Source organism: Anarhichas minor, unplaced genomic scaffold, assembly GCF_050575085.1.
Source record: "Anarhichas minor isolate MPS153535 unplaced genomic scaffold, ASM5057508v1 ptg000070l, whole genome shotgun sequence".
Lineage (NCBI taxonomy): Eukaryota > Metazoa > Chordata > Actinopteri > Perciformes > Anarhichadidae > Anarhichas > Anarhichas minor.
The window spans coordinates 7501-26877 of record NW_027466516.1 but is presented as its reverse complement, the minus strand read 5'-3'; the positions used below and the strand labels follow the sequence as shown (position 1 = coordinate 26877).

The following is a 19377-nucleotide window of genomic DNA, read 5'->3' as shown; positions in this document are numbered from 1 at the left end:
TAAATACAAACACCACAATAACCACAACACTGAGCGTCGTCACATGACCTTCCATCACCTGATCACCTGGTCCAACCAAAATTTAAACATGTCTTTAACAAAGGTAACCGGATTGAAAGATTAACTTCCCTCCAACTTCCACAAACACTGCAACAAAGTGCTGAGCTGCTTCTAAAACTTAGGAGCATCTGGTCCAACCAGAACTGTGCTCTACCACCCAAAGCCTCGACAGGAGGCCCCCCAACTCCACCTGGGACTATAGGTTATTACCTGGCAATCATTTTAGCTGCTGCTGTTTCAGCACAATGTCATCATGTCATTATAGCTAATCAACATAAAACCTAAAAATCAAATCTCCAACTTCTGTCATCAGAGAGTTCAAGTCTACGGGTAGACCATGGCGCATGGCGAGAGAGGGTCGTCTGGTGTCCGTAAGGTCGGCGGTTCGATCCTAGGCTACTATATGTTCTATGCCATTGTGTTCCTGAGCAAGATACTAAACCCCCAACTGCTCGCCGGGTGCCTGTCATTGGCAGCCCACTGCTCTCTACATAGGGATGGGTCAAATGCAGAGAATACTTTACTTTACAAAAAGGGTCAGAGCAGACTATCTGCTGAGGAGACTCAGGTCTTTTGGAGTGCAGGGAGCTCTCCTGAGGACCTTCTTCGACTCTGTGGTGGCATCAGCCATCTTCTATGGAGTGGTCTGTTGGGGCAGCAGCATCTCGACAGCTGACAGGAACAGACTCAACAAACTCATCAAGAAGGCAGCGGTGTGCTAGGGTGTCCACTGGATACGGTGGAGGTGGTGGGAGACAGGAGGGTGATGGCTAAGCTATCATCCCTGATGAACAACACCTCCCACCCCATGCAGGACGCCCTGGGAGCTCTGTGCAGCTCCTTCAGCCACCGGCTGATTCACCCCCGGTGTGTGAAGGAGAGGTACTGCAGGTCCTTCCTTCCTGCTGCTGTCAGGCTGCACAGCCAGCTGTGCTCCCAGTAGACCACACAACACTAACAACACTAAAAATTGGTGCAATGATTACACTGTGCAATACAAAAAAATGAAAATACTCTTTCTGTATATATAATTTTTTTATTTTTAGTTATATTTAGTTATTGGGTATTTTTGTACTTTTTTTACTTAGTTTATATTCTTGACTGTTTATTACTTCTTTATATTACTGTTGCTCTTGTTTTTTACTCTGTATCTTGTGTGCACTTTGCTGCTGTGATCCTGTAAATGTCCCCACTGCGGGACTAATAAAGGATTATCTTATTTTATCAGTTCAGGTCTTCAGGTAGATCAGTTCAGGTCTACAGGTAGATCAGTTTAGGTCTACAGGTAGATCAGTTCAGGTCTACAGGTAGATCAGTTCAGGGCTATTCTATAGTATAAAATTCCAACAGGAAGTCAGCCAGTTTCAATTTTGTGTGAATTGATTGAAAGTTATTATATATTATGCTTTGTTTTATAATAATTATATAATATAATATAATAAGGGTTTCTCTGTATATTTAAATTATATTTTCATGTATTTGTTTGTATTAAAGTTGGCCTGTATTTGTTTACATGTATTGATATCTGGAAGAGATAACAAGCATTGTCATTATTTTATTAGTAGAATATTAACTTCACTCAAATTCCTTGAAAAAAACCTTCAAAACACAAACCAAACTATAAAGTATTTCAGAATGACAACAAAGATACAAAAGCTACTAGATAATAATAATTCAATCCCATCCCTTCATTTATAAGTATTTACAGGCAGCATATGAACAATTAATAATATATTCATAATACACTTAATGTATTTGTGTACAGATGTCCCTATTACAACCCCATTTCTATGAAACATCAGTAACTCTTAAATCTGCTTACAAATACAATTTGTTATATTATGTTATATTATAAAGTATCTATTATTTATAAACTGCTGATAAATGTACATGAAAACATTTCTTTATTTCAAACAGGCAGCAAACATTTTAAAGATCAGAGTCTGCTGTTATTTTCTGCATCAGTTTATTGAAACAAAATGATCCACAAAAAATGAAATAATAAAGACAGACAGATGTTTTCATTTACCAATCAATAACAATTGAACAATAACAGTTTAACTTCAAACTAGATGTCTTTCATTCAGCAGATATTCAGTCATTGATCTCTTCTGCCGGTCTGATTCAGGATGTAACAACAAAATACGGAATGGTTATTATTATCTTTATTATTATTGTTAATTTAGTATAGTTCTAAAAAACATGGATGGTTGTGTTTCCAAATCAGTAGCATCAGATGAACCTGAAAAACGTTCTGCTTCATTTGTGGAAATCTGTCAAATCAAATGAATACAAATAATTCATAATCAAATATGAAATCTAAGGAAATATAGAAAATACTGAATTATGAAAATCACAAGATGGATTCATGAAGAGTTAAAACAGATTCAAATGAATTTGAGATTAAGAGCCACAGGTAAGTGTGTTTATAATCTCTATTTGAGAGTATCTGTATCTAAATTATATTTTCAGAGTTCTGAACACTGGTTTTATTTCATTAAAATATTAACAGGAAACAGACATGAGATTTCACCGTCACGCGTACCGTAAATCTGATGGTGTGATTGTCTGCTTTGTTCTTCACCTATTATTTGATTACAACTAATTTATATCAAACAGGAAGTTACCTGCTTGCTAACCTTAACATGAAAAGCCTTCCAGAGGTTCATCTTAGAAAAGCATTTTTTGTGAAGCATCAAGTGTGTGGTTTAACATTTAAACAGTAGAAAAATCCACTTATCAATAAACTGCAGAATGTGCTGATCGATCGGTTCAGCAAACAAAAAACTAAAAGTAAGATACAAACATCATAAAAAGATTCAGTCAGTAAAACAAAAACACACAAAATGTAAACACAAACAGGAAGTTTTAGTGTTTTTACATTGTTTTCCAACAAACTCCAACCTCAGACTAATCAAAAAGAGTTAAACTGAAGTTTAACCAGGATTAGAGTGACTTAATAAAGGATTAAACCTGATATAAACTGTATTTAAACTAGGAGTAAACCTGTGTTAAACTGGATTTAAACCAGGATTAAATCAGAATTAAACCAGAATTAAACTGATACATAGAACATAGAGTTCAAAATAGAATTCAAGTTTAGAGTTAAACTGGGTGTAAATGGAGAAAAGATTAAGTTAGAATTGAAAAAATTAAACACTTCTGCTGAAACAGTGTCAATCTCTTGTCTGTGCGAGATCAGAGTCTGGAGTGTTTTAATCTTCAGGTGTTTAGGAAGTACAGCATACAACTGGATAAATGAGACTTGGATTATACTGCACAACTTGTGTGATCTTTTTTAACGGATGTTTTGATATAGTTTTCCTATTGTTAAACTTTAATCCATCAAGAACTTTCTCAGTTTTTTGGTTCTTTATTCACCGTGGAGGCATGCGAGGAAAAGATGATTTTCCTCAAGAATTCAGGACATCACAGGGTGAGTAACTGATACACAAATGGTCATTATGCGGGTGAAGTATTTCCTTAAATTGGACATTTAAACTCAGATTAAAGTGGAGTTAAACTGAAGTAAAACTGGAGTTAAACTAGAGTTAAAGTGGAGTTAAACTAGAGTTAAAGTGGAGTTAAACTAAAGTTAAAGTGGAGTTAAACTAAAGTTAAACTAGAGTTACCTTTAGTAACTCTAGTTTAACCAGGATTGGAGTGACTTAATAAAGGATTAAACCTGATATAAACTGTATTTAAACTGAAGTCACTAAACTCAGAGTCGAACTGGGATTAAACTGTTATGGTTACTTTCAGCCCTTTAAATACAACAAACATGAAACATTAAAACACATCAAACATAGTTACACCTGCTTTTACCTTTGACCTCTGCGATGATTTTAACAGTCAAACACTCAAAGAACCAAAGTGCCTTTTCTGTCCAACTCAGCAGGAAGAGAGCGTCCAGTAGAGTCCGGAAGAGTCCAGTAGAATCCAGAAGAGTCCAGTAGAGTCCAAGAAAGTCCTGCAAAGTCTTGTACACAGAGTGGAGTCCAGTAACGTCTGTCTGTGAGTCTAGTAGAGTCATAAAAGTCGAGTGGAGTCCAGTATAGTTCAGAAAAGCCCAGAAGAGTTTAAGTTCAGTAGAGTTCACTAAAGTCTGTAAGGGTGAAATTAAGTTCAGCAGAGTCCAGGATAGTCCAGTAAAGTTCAGAAGAGCTCAATAGACACAGATTTAAGACCGGAGGAGGCATCAATCACAGGATGAACAGGAGGAGGATGACCACAAAGAGGATTGTGAGCAATATGCCAATAGCACACCACTGACGACGATCTGTGGAAATAAAGACTGTTGATGAATATCAACTAATTATCAACTAAGCATTACTCCTATAATTTAAACCACTGACCACAATGTGTAAAGACACAATCTGCAGAAACAAAAAGTGATAAGAACTATCCACTAACTAACTAGCTACAAGTATTAGTAACTAATTACGAACTCATTTATTGTTCTATTGTATTGTTTTCTCTCCAGCAGAAACACTGAGGGTGACATCATGTGTTGCTAGAAACTTTACCGCTGGTCATGTGAGACACTTTGGCCAGTTTCTTCATGACGTTGTCCAGTCTAGACTGGGTGGTGTCCACCTCATGAGTGAAGTCATCCAACATCCTGCAGGAAAAACACAGAGACTCAACAAGTGTGGCCAGGAACCAATCAAATCCAACCCTGCGTAGGCCTGCCAGTGAGCAACTTCCTTTTATAAATTCCAAATCAACTTCTCCCTCACCCCCTGTTGTTGTCCCCCACCCTCTGATGTTGTCCCTCACCCCCTGTTCATGTTGTCCCCCACCCCCTGTTGCTGTCCCTCACTCCCTGATGTTGTCCCCCACCCTCTGATGTTGTCCCCCACCCCCTGTTGTTGTCCCCCACCTCCTGTTGTTGTCCCTCACCTCCTGATGTTGTCCCCCACCTCCTGATGTTGTCCCTCACCTCCTGATGTTGTCCCCCACCCCCTGTTGTTGTCCCTCACCCCCTGTTGTTGTCCCCCACCCCGTTGTTGTCCCTCACCTCCTGTTGTTGTCCCTCACCCCCTGTTGTTGTCCCCCACCTCCTGATGTTGTCCCCCACCCCGTTGTTGTCCCTCACCTCCTGATGTTGTCCCTCACCTCCTGGTGTTGTCCCTCTCCCCCTGGTGTTGTCCCTCACCCCCTGGTGTTGTCCCTCACCTCCTGGTGTTGTCCCTCACCCCCTGGTGTTGTCCCTCACCTCGTATCTGAAGGTTCTCAGAGAAGAACCCTCTCAGTGATGATGTATCTAAAGGTTCTTAGATAACCCTCTTAGTGATGATGTATCTGAAGGTTCTGAGAGGAGAACCCTATCAGTGATGATGTATCTGAAGGTTCTTAGAGGAGAACCCTCTCAGTGATGATGTATCTGAAGGTTCTTAGAGGAGAACCTTCTTAGTGATGATGTATCTGAAGGTTCTTAGAGGAGAACCTTCTCAGTGATGATGTATATAAAGGTTCTTAGAGGAGAACCCTCTTAGTGATGATGTATCTGAAGGTTCTTAGAGGAGAACCTTCTCAGTGATGATGTATCTGACGGTTCTTACACAGCCTGTTCATCCAGCTCCATGCCGATCCTCTCCGACATGTTCTTCAGGACTCCAATTGTTCCCGACACAAGCTCCAGCTGTTCATCCTGCTGCTCCGCCATCAGCTGATACAAACACACATTAAGAGCTTTGTTTGAATCCACATCATTTATATCACAGTATCTAAAACATCCTCGTAGCACCACACTGATACTGCATCACATTTTAGAGCTGTGTTCATGGCTGTTTTATTGGTGTTACTGTAATACTATATATATATATATATAATATAAATACTACTGTACTTGCTGCTGGCCCTGCTGTTCCTCTATGAACTGAGAGTTGGCGTTCTGCAGTTGGCGGTCCAGTCGCCCGTATTTATCAGGACCGGGCTGCCAGATCGGACCCTGACCACCACGATCACCGAGCAGAGCCTGGATATCAAAACACAAAACATACCGTCATATCTTCACTTTAACCCTACAATACTGTCATCATGACCTCTTACCACTCCGTCATCATCGCTGAAGTTGGACTGATCTTTAATGTGGACTGATCTTTAATGTGGACTGATCTTTAAGGTGGACTGATCTTTAAGGTGGACTGATCTTTAAGATGGACTGATCTTTAAGGTAGAGTGATCTTTAAGGTGGACTGATCTTTAAGGTAGACTGCTCTTTGAGGTGGACTGATCTTTAAGGTGGAATGATCTTTAAAGTGGACTGATCTTTAAGGTAGTGATGTGTTGTTTGTTTGTTCTGTTTCTTTGCCCTGTAAAGCGTCTTTGGGTATCTTGAAAAGCGCTATAGAAAATCGATGTATTATTATTATTATTATCTTTAAAGTGGACGAGCTATTGTTATCTTAGTGACAAGCAGCTCCTCTGAGCACCCACATAAAAAAGGAACTTGGCTGGCCTGAGTTGTCATAAAACAGCACACCTGTGGTCAGGCTGTGTACTTCATGTGTGTTTAGTTACCTGTGTGTTCTTTCTGTCCACTGATGCAGCCGTTGGACTCGACATTTGTTCTTTCATTTCCTTCAAGAGAGACAGACTATCAGCAAGCAATCAGATCAACTCTTCAGATACACTTCATCCAACCACATTGTTTCCAACCAAATCAGCCAACAGTGACTCAGCATAAAGAGTAACTACTTCAAAGTTTTTATGTCGACTGTAGCGCTGCCCCTTCGTTTTGTTTTTGTCAATTAAGATTTCTTTAGTCCTTTTTTAGGCTTCTTTCATGTTAAATTAGTTATTTCCAAGAAACCTAAGAGCAGTAAACACACGATTTAAAGTGTTTTACACATCTGTCCATTACATCAACTACTTAGTTAGTCGACTAGCTGACTAAGAATGTCTTTGGTTGAGGACTTCTGCTAAACAAACCTGCAGGTTAGGGTTAGCTGAGCACATTTCATAACCACCTTACTACACAGGTGAGCTTGAACTTCCAGTGAAGCGTACCTTCACAGTCTGTCTGGTGCTGGTGATGAAGGATTTCCTCTTCGACAGCTCCGCTGCGTCCAGGTTGAACTTCTTTGGGTTGGACTCAACGATGCGTTCACTGACAGTTAAGAAGCATGTTTATCTGAAAAGGTTCACACTTCACATGTCCGAGCTCTCTGTTTCAAGGATATTGATGGTCTCGTCGAGGTCCTCCAGGTCCCACTCGATGGAGCGCAGACTATTCCTCAGCTCATTGGTCGTCCAGTCCATTTCCTCCTTGGAGGCTCCGCCCCCTTCCTGCAACAGCTCGCTCCATCTGTGATGGAGACTCTGTGCTGCGTTCACTGCCTTCTGTACCTCACTGTAACAAACAAATATCATTAAACATCTGTGCTGCGTTCAATGTCTTCTGTACCTCACTGTAACAAACCAACATCATTGAACATCTGTGATGAGACTCTGTGCTGCGTTCACTGGCTTCTGTATTATTATCTCTTACAGTAGAACTTAAATGAACTTAACTGTCTGAATAAAGACTGAACCAATGAACTGATCCCAGAAACCAGCAGTGGCGGGCCGAGCATTTTATACCTGGGCCTTCACTGCTGTCCTGCAGCTGAAATACCACCTTATAACCACATGATGGCACCACAGCTATTATTCATTTTTAAGGCTGTAACTATGTACATCTTCGTATTAAACCGTTCGGTACGAGTTGTTTGAATAATGCTAGAGCATTTAGAAAATGCAAAAGCCTAAATTCAGGAAAATATAATGATCTCAGCTGGTCTGGCTGTGGGATCCACTGTCATTCCTTAATGACAAGCCGTGACCCAAAGAGATTAACATTGGATTTTACTTTCACAACTTGAACGTACTGCTCTGCAATGTCTTTCCTCGGCTCAGGTTCCTCTGTCATGGTGCATCTCACTCAGTCAGAATGCATTTTGATTGGCTGAGCTGCATCACGTGATGTGATTCACTACCCATCACCCTCTGCTGGCTGTTAAGTTTCGTTTCACGATAGTCACGTGCTCGCCCACTGACCAATCACAGCGCACTCTGTACCTCGCGGGAAAGCTACACACGGACACTGGCGGCATGTAATGCTGACGTCATTATAGGCCGGCGCGCAGGCTCTGACACGTCAAAGAATACGCCCAACATGTCAAACTAAAGATCTGATTGGTTGAACAAGATGACAATCAACAATATCGTCCCCATTTACTTTAATCTGCACTGGCTGCAGGTGAGAGTGTGCAGGCCTCTGGCCTCTGTTCTTACCTAGAGACACAGAGGTGAGATCTGATTGGATAAAAGCTCTACTTAAAACAAGCTGCACTGGAAGCAGAGCAACTGAGGAAGACAGTAGCTGTGCAATGAGAACATAAGATAATGGGAAAAATATTTTTATAAATTATAATACATGTAGTGTATTTAAGAAAAATTATTAAATTCTAAAATAGATTTTTTCTTCTTCTTTTTTTTAATATATATAGCTTTGTGATTCTGTTTAGGCCAGCAGAGAACCCTTACTCTATGATATTATATTTAAAGCTCTAACATTATTTTTTTTTTTAATTCAAAAGTTTAACAGTGTTAAGTTAATGTTATTATACACTTTCAAACTATTTTTCATGATATTAATGAATATTGTTTAACTATTAAGGATGCCACCGTCAAGTAAAGCAAAATCAGCACGACGCAGGGAGCAGACAACAAGTCCTGTATGGAGTGTGTGCAAAACGCTGCCACAATGAGGTAGAAGCTGCAACACGCAGGCGGAAGCGACTGTGATTTTGCCTGTTCCAGTTATGTGCTAAACATGATTACTATGAAATATTTACTACTTTTACTCAAAAAGAGTCTGTTGACTAAAAGCATGTTGTTGTATTTGAAAAAAAAATGCTAATTGTCTGCATATTTGCTGTGATTACTAATATTGTCAGGCGGCACAACTGATAAATATCATGGTGGTGCGACCAGGTAAAATATTAATTTAAAGCAATAAATAATAGGTTAAAGCAAATTTTTTTTTGCTTGATATGATGTGAAGAACTATTGTATTGAATGTATTCATTTGAATATTTGTATTATTATGTTTCTCTGTTTAAATGTAAAATCAAAAGTTAAATATACTAAATACCTGCCAAGAGAACGCAATTATGATAAATTATTGTATATATATAAAACACAACCACAAAATACGATGTGTTAGATACAGTAGACACTCTAAGGCATACTTGTCAAAAATTTCAGTTTGAATAAATATTAGGAAAATATACTGTATATTTTTTTATAAATATGTGGTTGCGCCACCTGACATTTTTTAGCCTGTGAAGTTAAAAAATACTGTTAAAAACTATTTAAAACACTATGAAAAGTTGGTTCACAACTTAGACTTGTTTCAATACATTTTTCCAGACACAAAAATATGCATTACATCCATTTTGAAGATAATTTTTAAAATTACCTTTTTAGAAGCCTTATTCGTCAATGACCCATATATATATATATATAATTAATAATCAAGCTAGATGTTATATTAATGTTATTGTGTATTAATATTATTGTATGTTACATTTTTTTGATGCTTTGGCAATACTGTTTTTAAACTTTCATGCCAATAAAGCAAAATTGAATTGAAAATAGAGAGAGAGAGAGAGAGACAGTAATACGGGTTAGGGTTACGCATATATAAGCAGCAGGGTTAAGCAGTTACACGTGTATATATATATGTATACACACACGTGTAACTGCTTAACCTGTCTATAAAATGACTTAAGATAATATGAATTATTTACCAAGTAAAATAAAGAATACATTAAATATATTATCTGATAACTTTCCTTATATTTTTATATAATTAACATATTTAATATTATTCATATAATTAACAGACAAGATAACTAGAAATGTGACAGTTGATTTTACTGAAATCAAAATGTGAAATATTGAATTTTATACATTAAACTGAGAATTAACTGATAATCAACACTGTGCTAACATCAGAGCAACATGCTAACTCACTGAAAGCTAACGTTAGCATAGCGGTAAGCCTTTACATCACAACGTTAGACTGGTTTATTTTATGTATCGATTAGCTATCAGGTCTCTGCAGGCTAATCAGCCACCAGCATCCTGTTAGCATTGGTTAGCATAGCGTAAACTGACCCTTTGACGACGAAGAACGGGTCTTCCATCGACATGTTGCTGGTTCTGGTTCAAGAGAAGCGGAGCTCCATCATACTCAGACTCTCAGCTCCGGATCAAAGAGAACCCTCCCCCGTGATTCGTTATTTAGCGGAGATTATCTATATCTATATATCTATTTATATTTATATGGAGTTTGTCTCCATCTGATTCTGCTTTGTTTACATGCAGCAGCGGAAAGGGTCCAATGACGTCACCAACGCTCTTCTTCTTCTGGTTTTCTGTTGGTTGTCACATGAAGCTGATTTGAGCATTACCGCCACCTACGTCTCCGGAGTGTGGATCAGACCACCGGCCCAGTGCTGGACCCAGATCTAACCTGAACACGTCCCAATGGGAAAAGTAACCGTGTCTTTGACTTCCTGTTTATTCTTTGACGGATGAAAACTGTCTTAAACTCAGTTTATTTATAACCTCCTGATCTCGTCCACTGAGAAGCAGCTCATCTCCAACGAGCCTGTTGTCATTATGAAACAAAGGACGATAACTAAATTCATTACAGTCATTTTTAGCAGACGCTTTTAGCAGACGCTTTTAGCAGACGCTTGTTACAACGAAATTCAGTTGTAACACAACAAACACACGACAAACAAAACAAACACAGTAGAACATTCCTGTAGTACATGTATTAAATTAGCATCATAATGAATGTAAACAGCAGATAATATGTTCAACATCTTCACATTAAAAACTGAACATGAGGAAAACATTGTCCATCAACTCTGAATATGTTTGAGCACCAAGAGTCCTCCTTCTCCTCTGGGCCCCGTTCCTCCTACGTGGTTCAACTAAGTCGATTAAATGTCCTATTAGCAGCTTAAATTAACGAGATGATTGAAATCAGGCTATCTCGGTTTCTCCAAGGCTGATCCTCTCAACAGTCTCGTTAATTCGAACCAGACTTCAGTAATCAGGATATATATAGATATATCTATATATCTATATCTATATATCTATATATATCTATATAGATATATAGATATATATCTATATATATATGTTTCGTCTCTCCATTTCCCTCTGACTTTAATTGTTTCCATAATAAAAGTTCAGATCATGAAAACACAAATCTTTCTAATAAATGTAGAAAGTTGTTTGTGGTCCATTTGTTGTTCAGACTACAATGAACATTTATTTAAATGTTGAATCAGGGTTAGGGTTGTTGAATCAGAAAACGAATCAAATATAAACTAGAGTTTAATCTGTGATCTGTCTTCACTGTTTACATGTTGAAAAAAATCTCATCAGTCCGATCGGCTGCAGCGTCCAATCACATGACTGATGAACAATGAGGGGGCGTGTCGGCCGTTAAAAGACTTCCTGTAAGTCTGTTCTCGTGGGTCCTCGCTCATGGCTCCTCAGAGATCCCTCCTCCCTCCTCCCTCCTCGATCCTCAGAGCTAAATAAGAGCTTTGGGACGGCCGTCAGTATGGCGGCGCAGAACAACTTCCGGTTCAAGCGAGGATCGAGGAGCGAGGAAATGAGAATTAAGAGACTTGGGATGTACCCTGTGACAGGAGCTGCCATGTTTTCCGGGGGAGTGGCAGCTTATCCAGCTACCTTCAGTTAGCCTGCGCTGGAGCAGGTTCAAGCTTATGGATGTGTTGCCATGGTGATTTTGCCAAACTTGCTTCGTGGAACCGAAAAGCCTGATCTACGTCATCTTATCCTGAAGATGATCCGGCTAACTCAGTTAGCCACGTACGAGGAACGGGGCCCTGGTCCACAGAGTCCTGATCCACCAAGCATCATGATGTAAACACAGAGTCCACCTCCTCTGGTCCACCAGAGTCCTGATCTCTGTCCTGCTCTCCGCCCATCAAGTGCAGCTGGATCCTGGTCCACTATGGATCCAGGTCGGTGGGTTAGGGTTAAACTGAAGTATGACTGAACAAGAGATTCACACTTATCTCTCTGAATGAATATTACTATAAAATATAAAAGGACACTAAATATTGTGATTAATGGAGAGCTGTGATTCAGGTATATATTCATATTTCAATGTTAATCCTCTTGTGAGCTCCATTTATAAATAAATAAAAATATTAGAGCGCCTTTATACAGCGTTGTAGTAAATAAGAGTGTTTCAGGCGGAGTCCAGCAGGTGGCGGTGTTCACACTACTGACACAGAAGAAGAAGAAGAAGAAGACAACGTGGTATCGCGAGACTTCATCAGACTTCTCGTTGGTTCTTTGTGCGGAGCGGGAGCGCTTATCAGCTAACACGAAACAGATAATCTTCCGTTTTTAGAGCCGGTTTGTTCGTGGATCGATATCAGAGCATCCATACCGTCTGTCACCTGTTACAGGTAAGAACTGTGACGTCAGCTATGGTTAGGGTTATATATTATAGATGACGTTATCTCCCGCTGAAACACTCAGCGCCATTAGCTGCTTAGCCTCTTTGTGTGGTGCTAACATGTGGCTAGCTGGTGGCTAGTAGCTAGTTAGCATGTAGCTCAGTATCGTCACATTCTCATCGGTTTGAACTCAAACCAACGATTACCAATCAAAGAGTTAGTAGGTTAGTGTTAACATATTAACCTACTAACTAGGTTAGTTAGGTTATAATATGTATATGTCCGTGTGACCCGGGTTTGGTCCGGATCGGTCCCGTTTTAGGTCCGCGGGTTTAAAGTTGACAAGCAGTTTAAAATGTAACGTTAATGTATCAAATGTTCAGCTGCTTCAGATGAAAGTCGATGTTTCGTGGAAAATACCCTCATTCTGGTTAATATATAAATATATATATATATATATATATATATATATACACAGAGAGAGAGAGGTGAATTGATGTAAATGATGTTGATTAATCAGCAGGTATTTCATTAAGTTCATATGATCACGCTGACCTTCTTTTAGTTCTTCTCTTCCTCTTCCTCACATCTCCTCTTCCTCACCTGCTGACAGCTGCTTTCTCTCAGACACAGTGAACCACCTGAGTCGTTTCCATGGCATTAAGACGAGGACACATCAGGTACCTAAAGGTAAATAGATCAATTACTTCCTGATCAGATCAATAACGTATCAGAGTCAGATGGAGGTATTTCAGCCACCAGGTCAGTCTCTCTTTTATGGAGCCCCTTCTGTACCCGTACGCAGTTCTACCCGTACATGTGCCGACTCCTTTCCCGTACCCGTACAGACTCCCTTCCCGTTGGTGTGTGTTTTATCATGTATGACAGTGTGTAACACTTGTGTGTTTTTCCAGGTGTGTGAGGTTCAGACGTCTCAGAGTGATGTCAGAGATGGTCAGCACGCCTCTAAAGGAGCCTCTGGAAAGGTGACAGCTGCCCTCTGATTGTCCGAATCTGTTTGTATTCATGTGCTGTCTCTGAACTGTCATAAGTTATGTTGTATTGTGGTTAGTTTGAGTTTACAAGTGTTCCATTGTGGTATCAGCGGGTCTGTTGATGTAATAAAGGAGAGTGTTTGTGTCTCAGGAGCTGTATGATAATGGATACTGCGAGCAGATGATGGAGGATGACGACTCCAGAACGAACCTGATCGTTAACTATCTGCCGCAGAGCATGAGTCAAGACGAACTGCGCAGTCTGTTCAGCAGCGTGGGTGACGTCGAGTCCGCCAAACTCATCAGGGACAAAGTAGCAGGTAACTCTCCCCTTAGTACTTCTGCAGTGCTACTGCTGAACGCCCAAAAGTATGCTCTAGTTCTACAGAGTCTACAGACGCCTAGTACTGCAATACTACACACAGGGCTCCACACAAATTTACAACTATTTGTCGGTATGTGAGGTACTTGGATTCCAATTTTGGGATCTTTGTTGTTGGATTTCTTTTGAACCGTTGGGATTCCAGACATGCATAAAACACACCAAACCTTTTGGAAAGTGTTTTATTCATTAACAATTCAAACTGTAGAATAACAGCATCCTTGTAAATGCAGACCGTTAATTGTTTAAATACCTGGAGGTGACGTGTTGCAGCACTTTGTGTTCATCGCAGCCGGAGAGGAACTCTGTGATGCATTGAGCCAAAACGCTGATTACTACGAAGCTATGGAGTACTACTGCAGTTCTACCGAGCATCAGTACTACTGCAGTACCACTTAACAGACACAATAGTATTGTTGTACTACTTTATCGGCTGAGTGCTAATTCATACAAATACCACGAGTACAAAGATTGTAACTGAGTCATTCTACTACAGTACTAATATTTCAAGTAAAACTTACTTGGTACACAAAAGGCTATTTGATAATACAACTTTGAAGTAGTAGTAGTATAAACGGTACTAGCTGCAGTTATAGTAGTAGCAGTATTATCAGCAGTAGTACTAGTTTTACTACTATATGCAGTATTTTCTGTGTACTCTCCAGCAGCTGTTTTATTTCTGAAATTTGTCTTTTTAAATGTTTTTATTGAGGATCAGCTGATTTTAGTTTTTTTTTTTTATTTATGTTTTGTTTTTATTAAGATCTCATGGTATTTATTTAAAGTACGTTCTGTGATTTTTGTCTGAACTATATCGGAATATTTTTCTTTTCTGCATTGTTGTAATATTTTTGTTATTTTTCACACCAAGTTAAATGACTTCAGTGTGAGTGTTACGCTATTCAATCAGGGCTGGGCAATATGGATATATATATATATATATATATATATACACATCATAATACAGTAAACGCATATAAACACATCAACATTAACCGGTGAATATATATATATATATATATACACACACACATCATAATACAGTAAACATATATCTGATCATTGGTATTAAAGGCAGAGACTGCAGTGAAGTATTTTCTGCATGAACATCATATCGTCCAACCCCAGATTAAATGTTTGTTTTTAATAATTTAACTGAATCTAACGATGTACAAATGTTTAAATTCTGTTTTCACCTGTTTTATTTTATTTTTCAGGCTTTGAAAATGTCTGTAAATGTTTAATAATGAATGTTTGATGATCCTGAACTTTTTTTTTTCTGAACAAGGCGGGAAAACTGTCGACTGACTGATGTTAAGATTCATATTGTGCAATGAGTGTTTACTCTGAGTGAGTGCTCCTGGTCCCAGAGAAAGATCTTCCCAGCATGCATCAGCAGAGCGCCACATTCTAATCAACTGAAGCTGCTCCTCTGACCTCTACATAGAAGGTTTTACCAAAGGAGCACGATGTGTTTAAATAATGATTAAAACACTTTGTTCTTTGTACCAGAGGGACAGCAGAGCAGGCTTTAATAAATCAACATTTATCCATGACCCTGTCGTTAATACAGCAGCTTCAGGAGCAGTTAATACAACATTATGTCTTGATGAAAGTTTTTAAGCACACGGTGAACCCCCTAAACAATAGAGCCTAAACCCAAACCCCTTAGATCCTAACACCCCTAGACCAGGGGTCCCTAATACGCGGTCCGGGTCCGGACCCAGACGCCGTTGTATCTGGACCCAGGACCTAAAACCGATCGATAATTGAGAATTATTAAATTTTGACAGACCGCTTCTATTTTAACCGGCGCAGCTTTTTCAGGCTTTACGGCACTTGTTCAGCGGTGTGAATCACATCACGTGATGCAGCTCAGCCAATCAAATATGAGTATTCTGACAAGTTTCCTGACTCGAGTGAGATGTACACACACCGTGACACACGGGGAGAGACGAGGAAACAGAAGGAAGAGCAGGAACAAGGCGCGACTCAGATGTTATTTCACATGAAGCTCTCCAAAGAGAGAAGTGTTCAGAGAGACCAGAGTCTTTAACCAAGAATGAACAGACTCTTGTATTTTAATTCTTCGCAGTAAATGAAGCGACACTACGAGACAAAGCACAACTCTTTTGAGTAAACGTACCCACTCACATCTGAATGAAGACACAGAAAATAAACCTAAGAGCCCAAAATGATCAGAATCCTAACACATGAATTCACTGTTCAATGATGTTAACAGAGAATAGAGCTAAACAAGTGGTTTAATAACTACAGATAAAGTCCATGCTCACTGATCTATCTTGTTAGAAGATGAGAAAAATATAATATCGTGGCTTTTTTTTATTGACATCACTTCGCACCTGAATGAAGAGAATTTAAAGCTGCAGGACAATTCAGTGAAATTAATGTTTCTAAAATGAATTACTTTATTTTAAGATGCACATTCTTCAAAAGCTTTCTGTTATATCAGTTATTCTTTAATGCAGCTCTTATTTCACTTCAAATGAGAAGAACATTTATTTATGTATTTCTATGTATTATTTATAATCCATTCAGTTAAATTTGAAAACAGAATAATTGTTAAAATATAATTGATGTTTACTTTCTTTATTTGATTTGACAGTTGACGACACAGAGACATTGCTACTACTAGGCTTCTTGTATGTGTATGTATGTGTGTATATATATTTTATTGTAATGTTCCGGACCTTTGCCCGAGGAGATTTTCTCAATCTTTTGTAAATTGACTTGAATACCCCTGCCCTAAACCATAAACCACTCTACAAACATGAGGATCTCACAATCAGAGTCACAAAGTGATGCTGCGCCCTGATTGGTCACTTGAATGTTTGGACAGGAGGTCTCACTCTGACTAAACTTTTTAGTGTTCGTTCTGGGTTTGTTAAGAAGAACGTGGCGTCCACACTTTTCAAACACTGTATGGAGAGTTTTCAACTGATTTCTTGTCTATTTTTGAATATCCACAGAGTTTTATTCTTTTATTTTGTTGTTTTCCTTTGTGTTTCTCTAGGCCACAGTTTAGGTTACGGCTTTGTTAACTTTGTTAACCCTAATGATGCAGAGAGGGCTATCAGTACCCTCAATGGCCTGAGGCTACAGTCTAAAACTATCAAGGTAATGTGCAACAGGTGCTCTTTATTTTCTCTTATGTTCCTGGACAGTAGAGGCTGTTGTTGCTTTCTCTCCTGCAAAGTGTCTGACGGTTGAAGGTATTTTTAAAACACTGCTGTTTGTTTCTCTGACTTATTATTCTAACCCTGTATTTTTTATATCGGCACATGTTGACACTGAATCTGTGAATTTCTTCAGTTCAGTGTGACAATGTGCAAGTTTTCTTTGCATAAATTTATGGTTTTATTTTGACAAAAATGCCTAATGATCTTTTTGGATGCTTTCTTTTTGTCTTTTTGTTTGTATTGGATTTGGGAGAAATCTGGATTAATGTTTTTATTTTTGTTTTTTGTTTTTATATTGAATATAGACGTATTTAAAATATCTCTGGATTTTATTTAAAGACTGGATGTAACTATTTATTGTTGTTCAGTGTTTTGTATTTGATTCTTTATTCTCTCGTTGTGAAGACGACAGACTGAAACACTTCCTGTTTCCTCCCTGCAGGTTTCCTTTGCGCGTCCGAGTTCCGACATGATCAAAGATGCTAACTTGTACATTAGTGGCCTGCCGAGGACGCTGAGTCAGCAGGACTTGGAAGACATGTTCACTCGCTTTGGACACATCATCAACTCCAGAGTGCTGGTGGACCAGGCCTCCGGTAACGAGCTCGGTAATCAGTCATGAGCTCGATCACATTCCTTCACTGCTCCTGTATATATATCTTACCTCATGATCTTATTGGCTGTCCAGGTCTGTCAAGGGGCGTGGCCTTCATCCGCTTCGATAAGAGGTCTGAGGCCGAGGACGCTGTCAAACACCTGAATGGACACACCCCCCCGGGCAGCTCGGAGCCAATCACAGTCAAGTTCGCCGCCAACCCCAATCAGGCCAGGAACTCTCAGATGATGTCACAGATGTACCACGGCCAATCACGGCGCTTCGGAGGTCCGGTGCATCACCAGGCCCAGAGGTTCAGGTACGCTCACCTGTCTGTTTTCTGACCAAAGTAATCGGATTACTAACCAGGTTCAATGTTAATCATACTTCCTGTTTTGTTCCAGGTTTTCTCCGATGAGCGTGGACCACATGGGCGGAGGAGGTGGAGTCTCTGGCAGCCCTTCTGGTGGTTGGTGTATCTTCATCTATAATCTGGGTCAGGATGCAGACGAGGCCATCCTGTGGCAGATGTTCGGGCCATTCGGCGCCGTCGTCAACGTGAAAGTGATCCGAGATTTCAACACCAACAAGTGCAAAGGCTTCGGGTTCGTCACCATGACGAACTACGAGGAGGCTGCCATGGCGATCCACAGCCTGAACGGGTACCGACTGGGAGATAAAGTCCTGCAGGTGTCTTTCAAGACCAGTAAGGGACACAAGTAGAGGGGGGGGGGCAATTTACACGTTTTTTTTGTGTCGATGTGAATTCATTTTTTTTTCTCCTAGCATGCCCTTTTTTTCAGGCTGTATGACATCACTTGTTTCTGTAAAATGTGGACATTGTTTCACTGAATATTGTGAGTATTGATCCAAGATGGCGGAGAGTGAGTGTGATTGCCAATGTAACCCCAGTTCTTAATGATGTTCTGCTTTGGTAACTGAATGAATCCAAACAGAAAACATGCAGACGGTTCTGTAACGTAGTCAACAAGAGAAACTTTAAACGCTTTTTTTAATGTTAGTCCTCCGCCCTGCAGACATCGTGTTAGAATAACATCTAGATTATTAAGGTTCATCAGACAGATTGAAATGATGTTTACAACATGTTATTGTTTTAATATTTAAAAATGAGTCGCCTGTCAGCTGATTGACAGCTCTCTCGGCCAATAAGCATGCAGGAGAGGAGTCCTGGTCACACACAGTTTGTTGTGTTTGAACAAACTTTTTTTTTTTTCACATTTTTACAAAATGCTTCCAGGTTAAAAAAACACCTGAAGTACTGAAACTGTTCACATGTGTAGTTTTCTCTTTGGTATTTTCATTTGTATTCTGTTTAAGGATTGCAGCTCTATTGTGATGTTAGACTGTTTATTCACAAATAAAACTACTCATATACAACTTTCTGTAGTTATTGAGTGTTTTTACTCATTTAAAAAGTTCCAGAAATATTTATGGACATGAAACCTTTTCTGCTTTTTAAGAAAAGTCTTATTTTCTCTGATGTTGAGGGCAATTTTTCTTTGAGGTGAATCAGAGGACAGACCATCAGCGCTTCATACTGTGATGCTTCTCTCATTGAGGCCCTGAGGATGTGGTGGCACGGCCATGACAAAGTTATAATTAACATATTTTTATT

The 19377-nt window shown here is 39.4% G+C and overlaps 2 protein-coding genes across 5 annotated transcripts; one reads left to right on the top strand and one right to left on the bottom strand.

The window, feature by feature from the left end:
* Positions 1-1600: 1600 nt before the first annotated feature.
* stx6 (syntaxin 6) lies at positions 1601-10479 on the bottom strand. Its single transcript, XM_076079077.1, has 8 exons — positions 10231-10479; positions 7248-7417; positions 7075-7169; positions 6586-6645; positions 5912-6040; positions 5625-5731; positions 4587-4681; positions 1601-4339 (listed from the first exon to the last, which is right to left on the bottom strand). The coding sequence occupies exons 1-8, from the start codon at positions 10263-10265 to the stop codon at positions 4263-4265; spliced, it is 768 nt and encodes a 255-aa protein (XP_075935192.1). The 5' UTR covers positions 10266-10479; the 3' UTR covers positions 1601-4262.
* A 1174-nt stretch (positions 10480-11653) lies between these two features.
* Positions 11654-19139, top strand: LOC142935018 (ELAV-like protein 1). 4 transcript variants are annotated; one of them, XM_076079083.1, is made up of 8 exons: positions 11654-12578; positions 13135-13259; positions 13484-13555; positions 13716-13884; positions 16981-17084; positions 17589-17742; positions 17835-18060; positions 18146-19139. In XM_076079083.1, exons 2-8 carry the CDS (start codon positions 13224-13226, stop codon positions 18462-18464), a joined length of 1080 nt encoding a protein of 359 aa, XP_075935198.1. In that variant the 5' UTR covers positions 11654-12578; positions 13135-13223; the 3' UTR covers positions 18465-19139. The 4 variants fall into 4 exon arrangements, with proteins under 4 accessions (XP_075935198.1, XP_075935197.1, XP_075935196.1 ...); XM_076079082.1 differs by having other exon boundaries at positions 11667-12578; positions 13197-13259; positions 17589-17754; XM_076079081.1 differs by having other exon boundaries at positions 11668-12578; positions 13183-13259; positions 17589-17754.
* Positions 19140-19377: the final 238 nt, after the last annotated feature.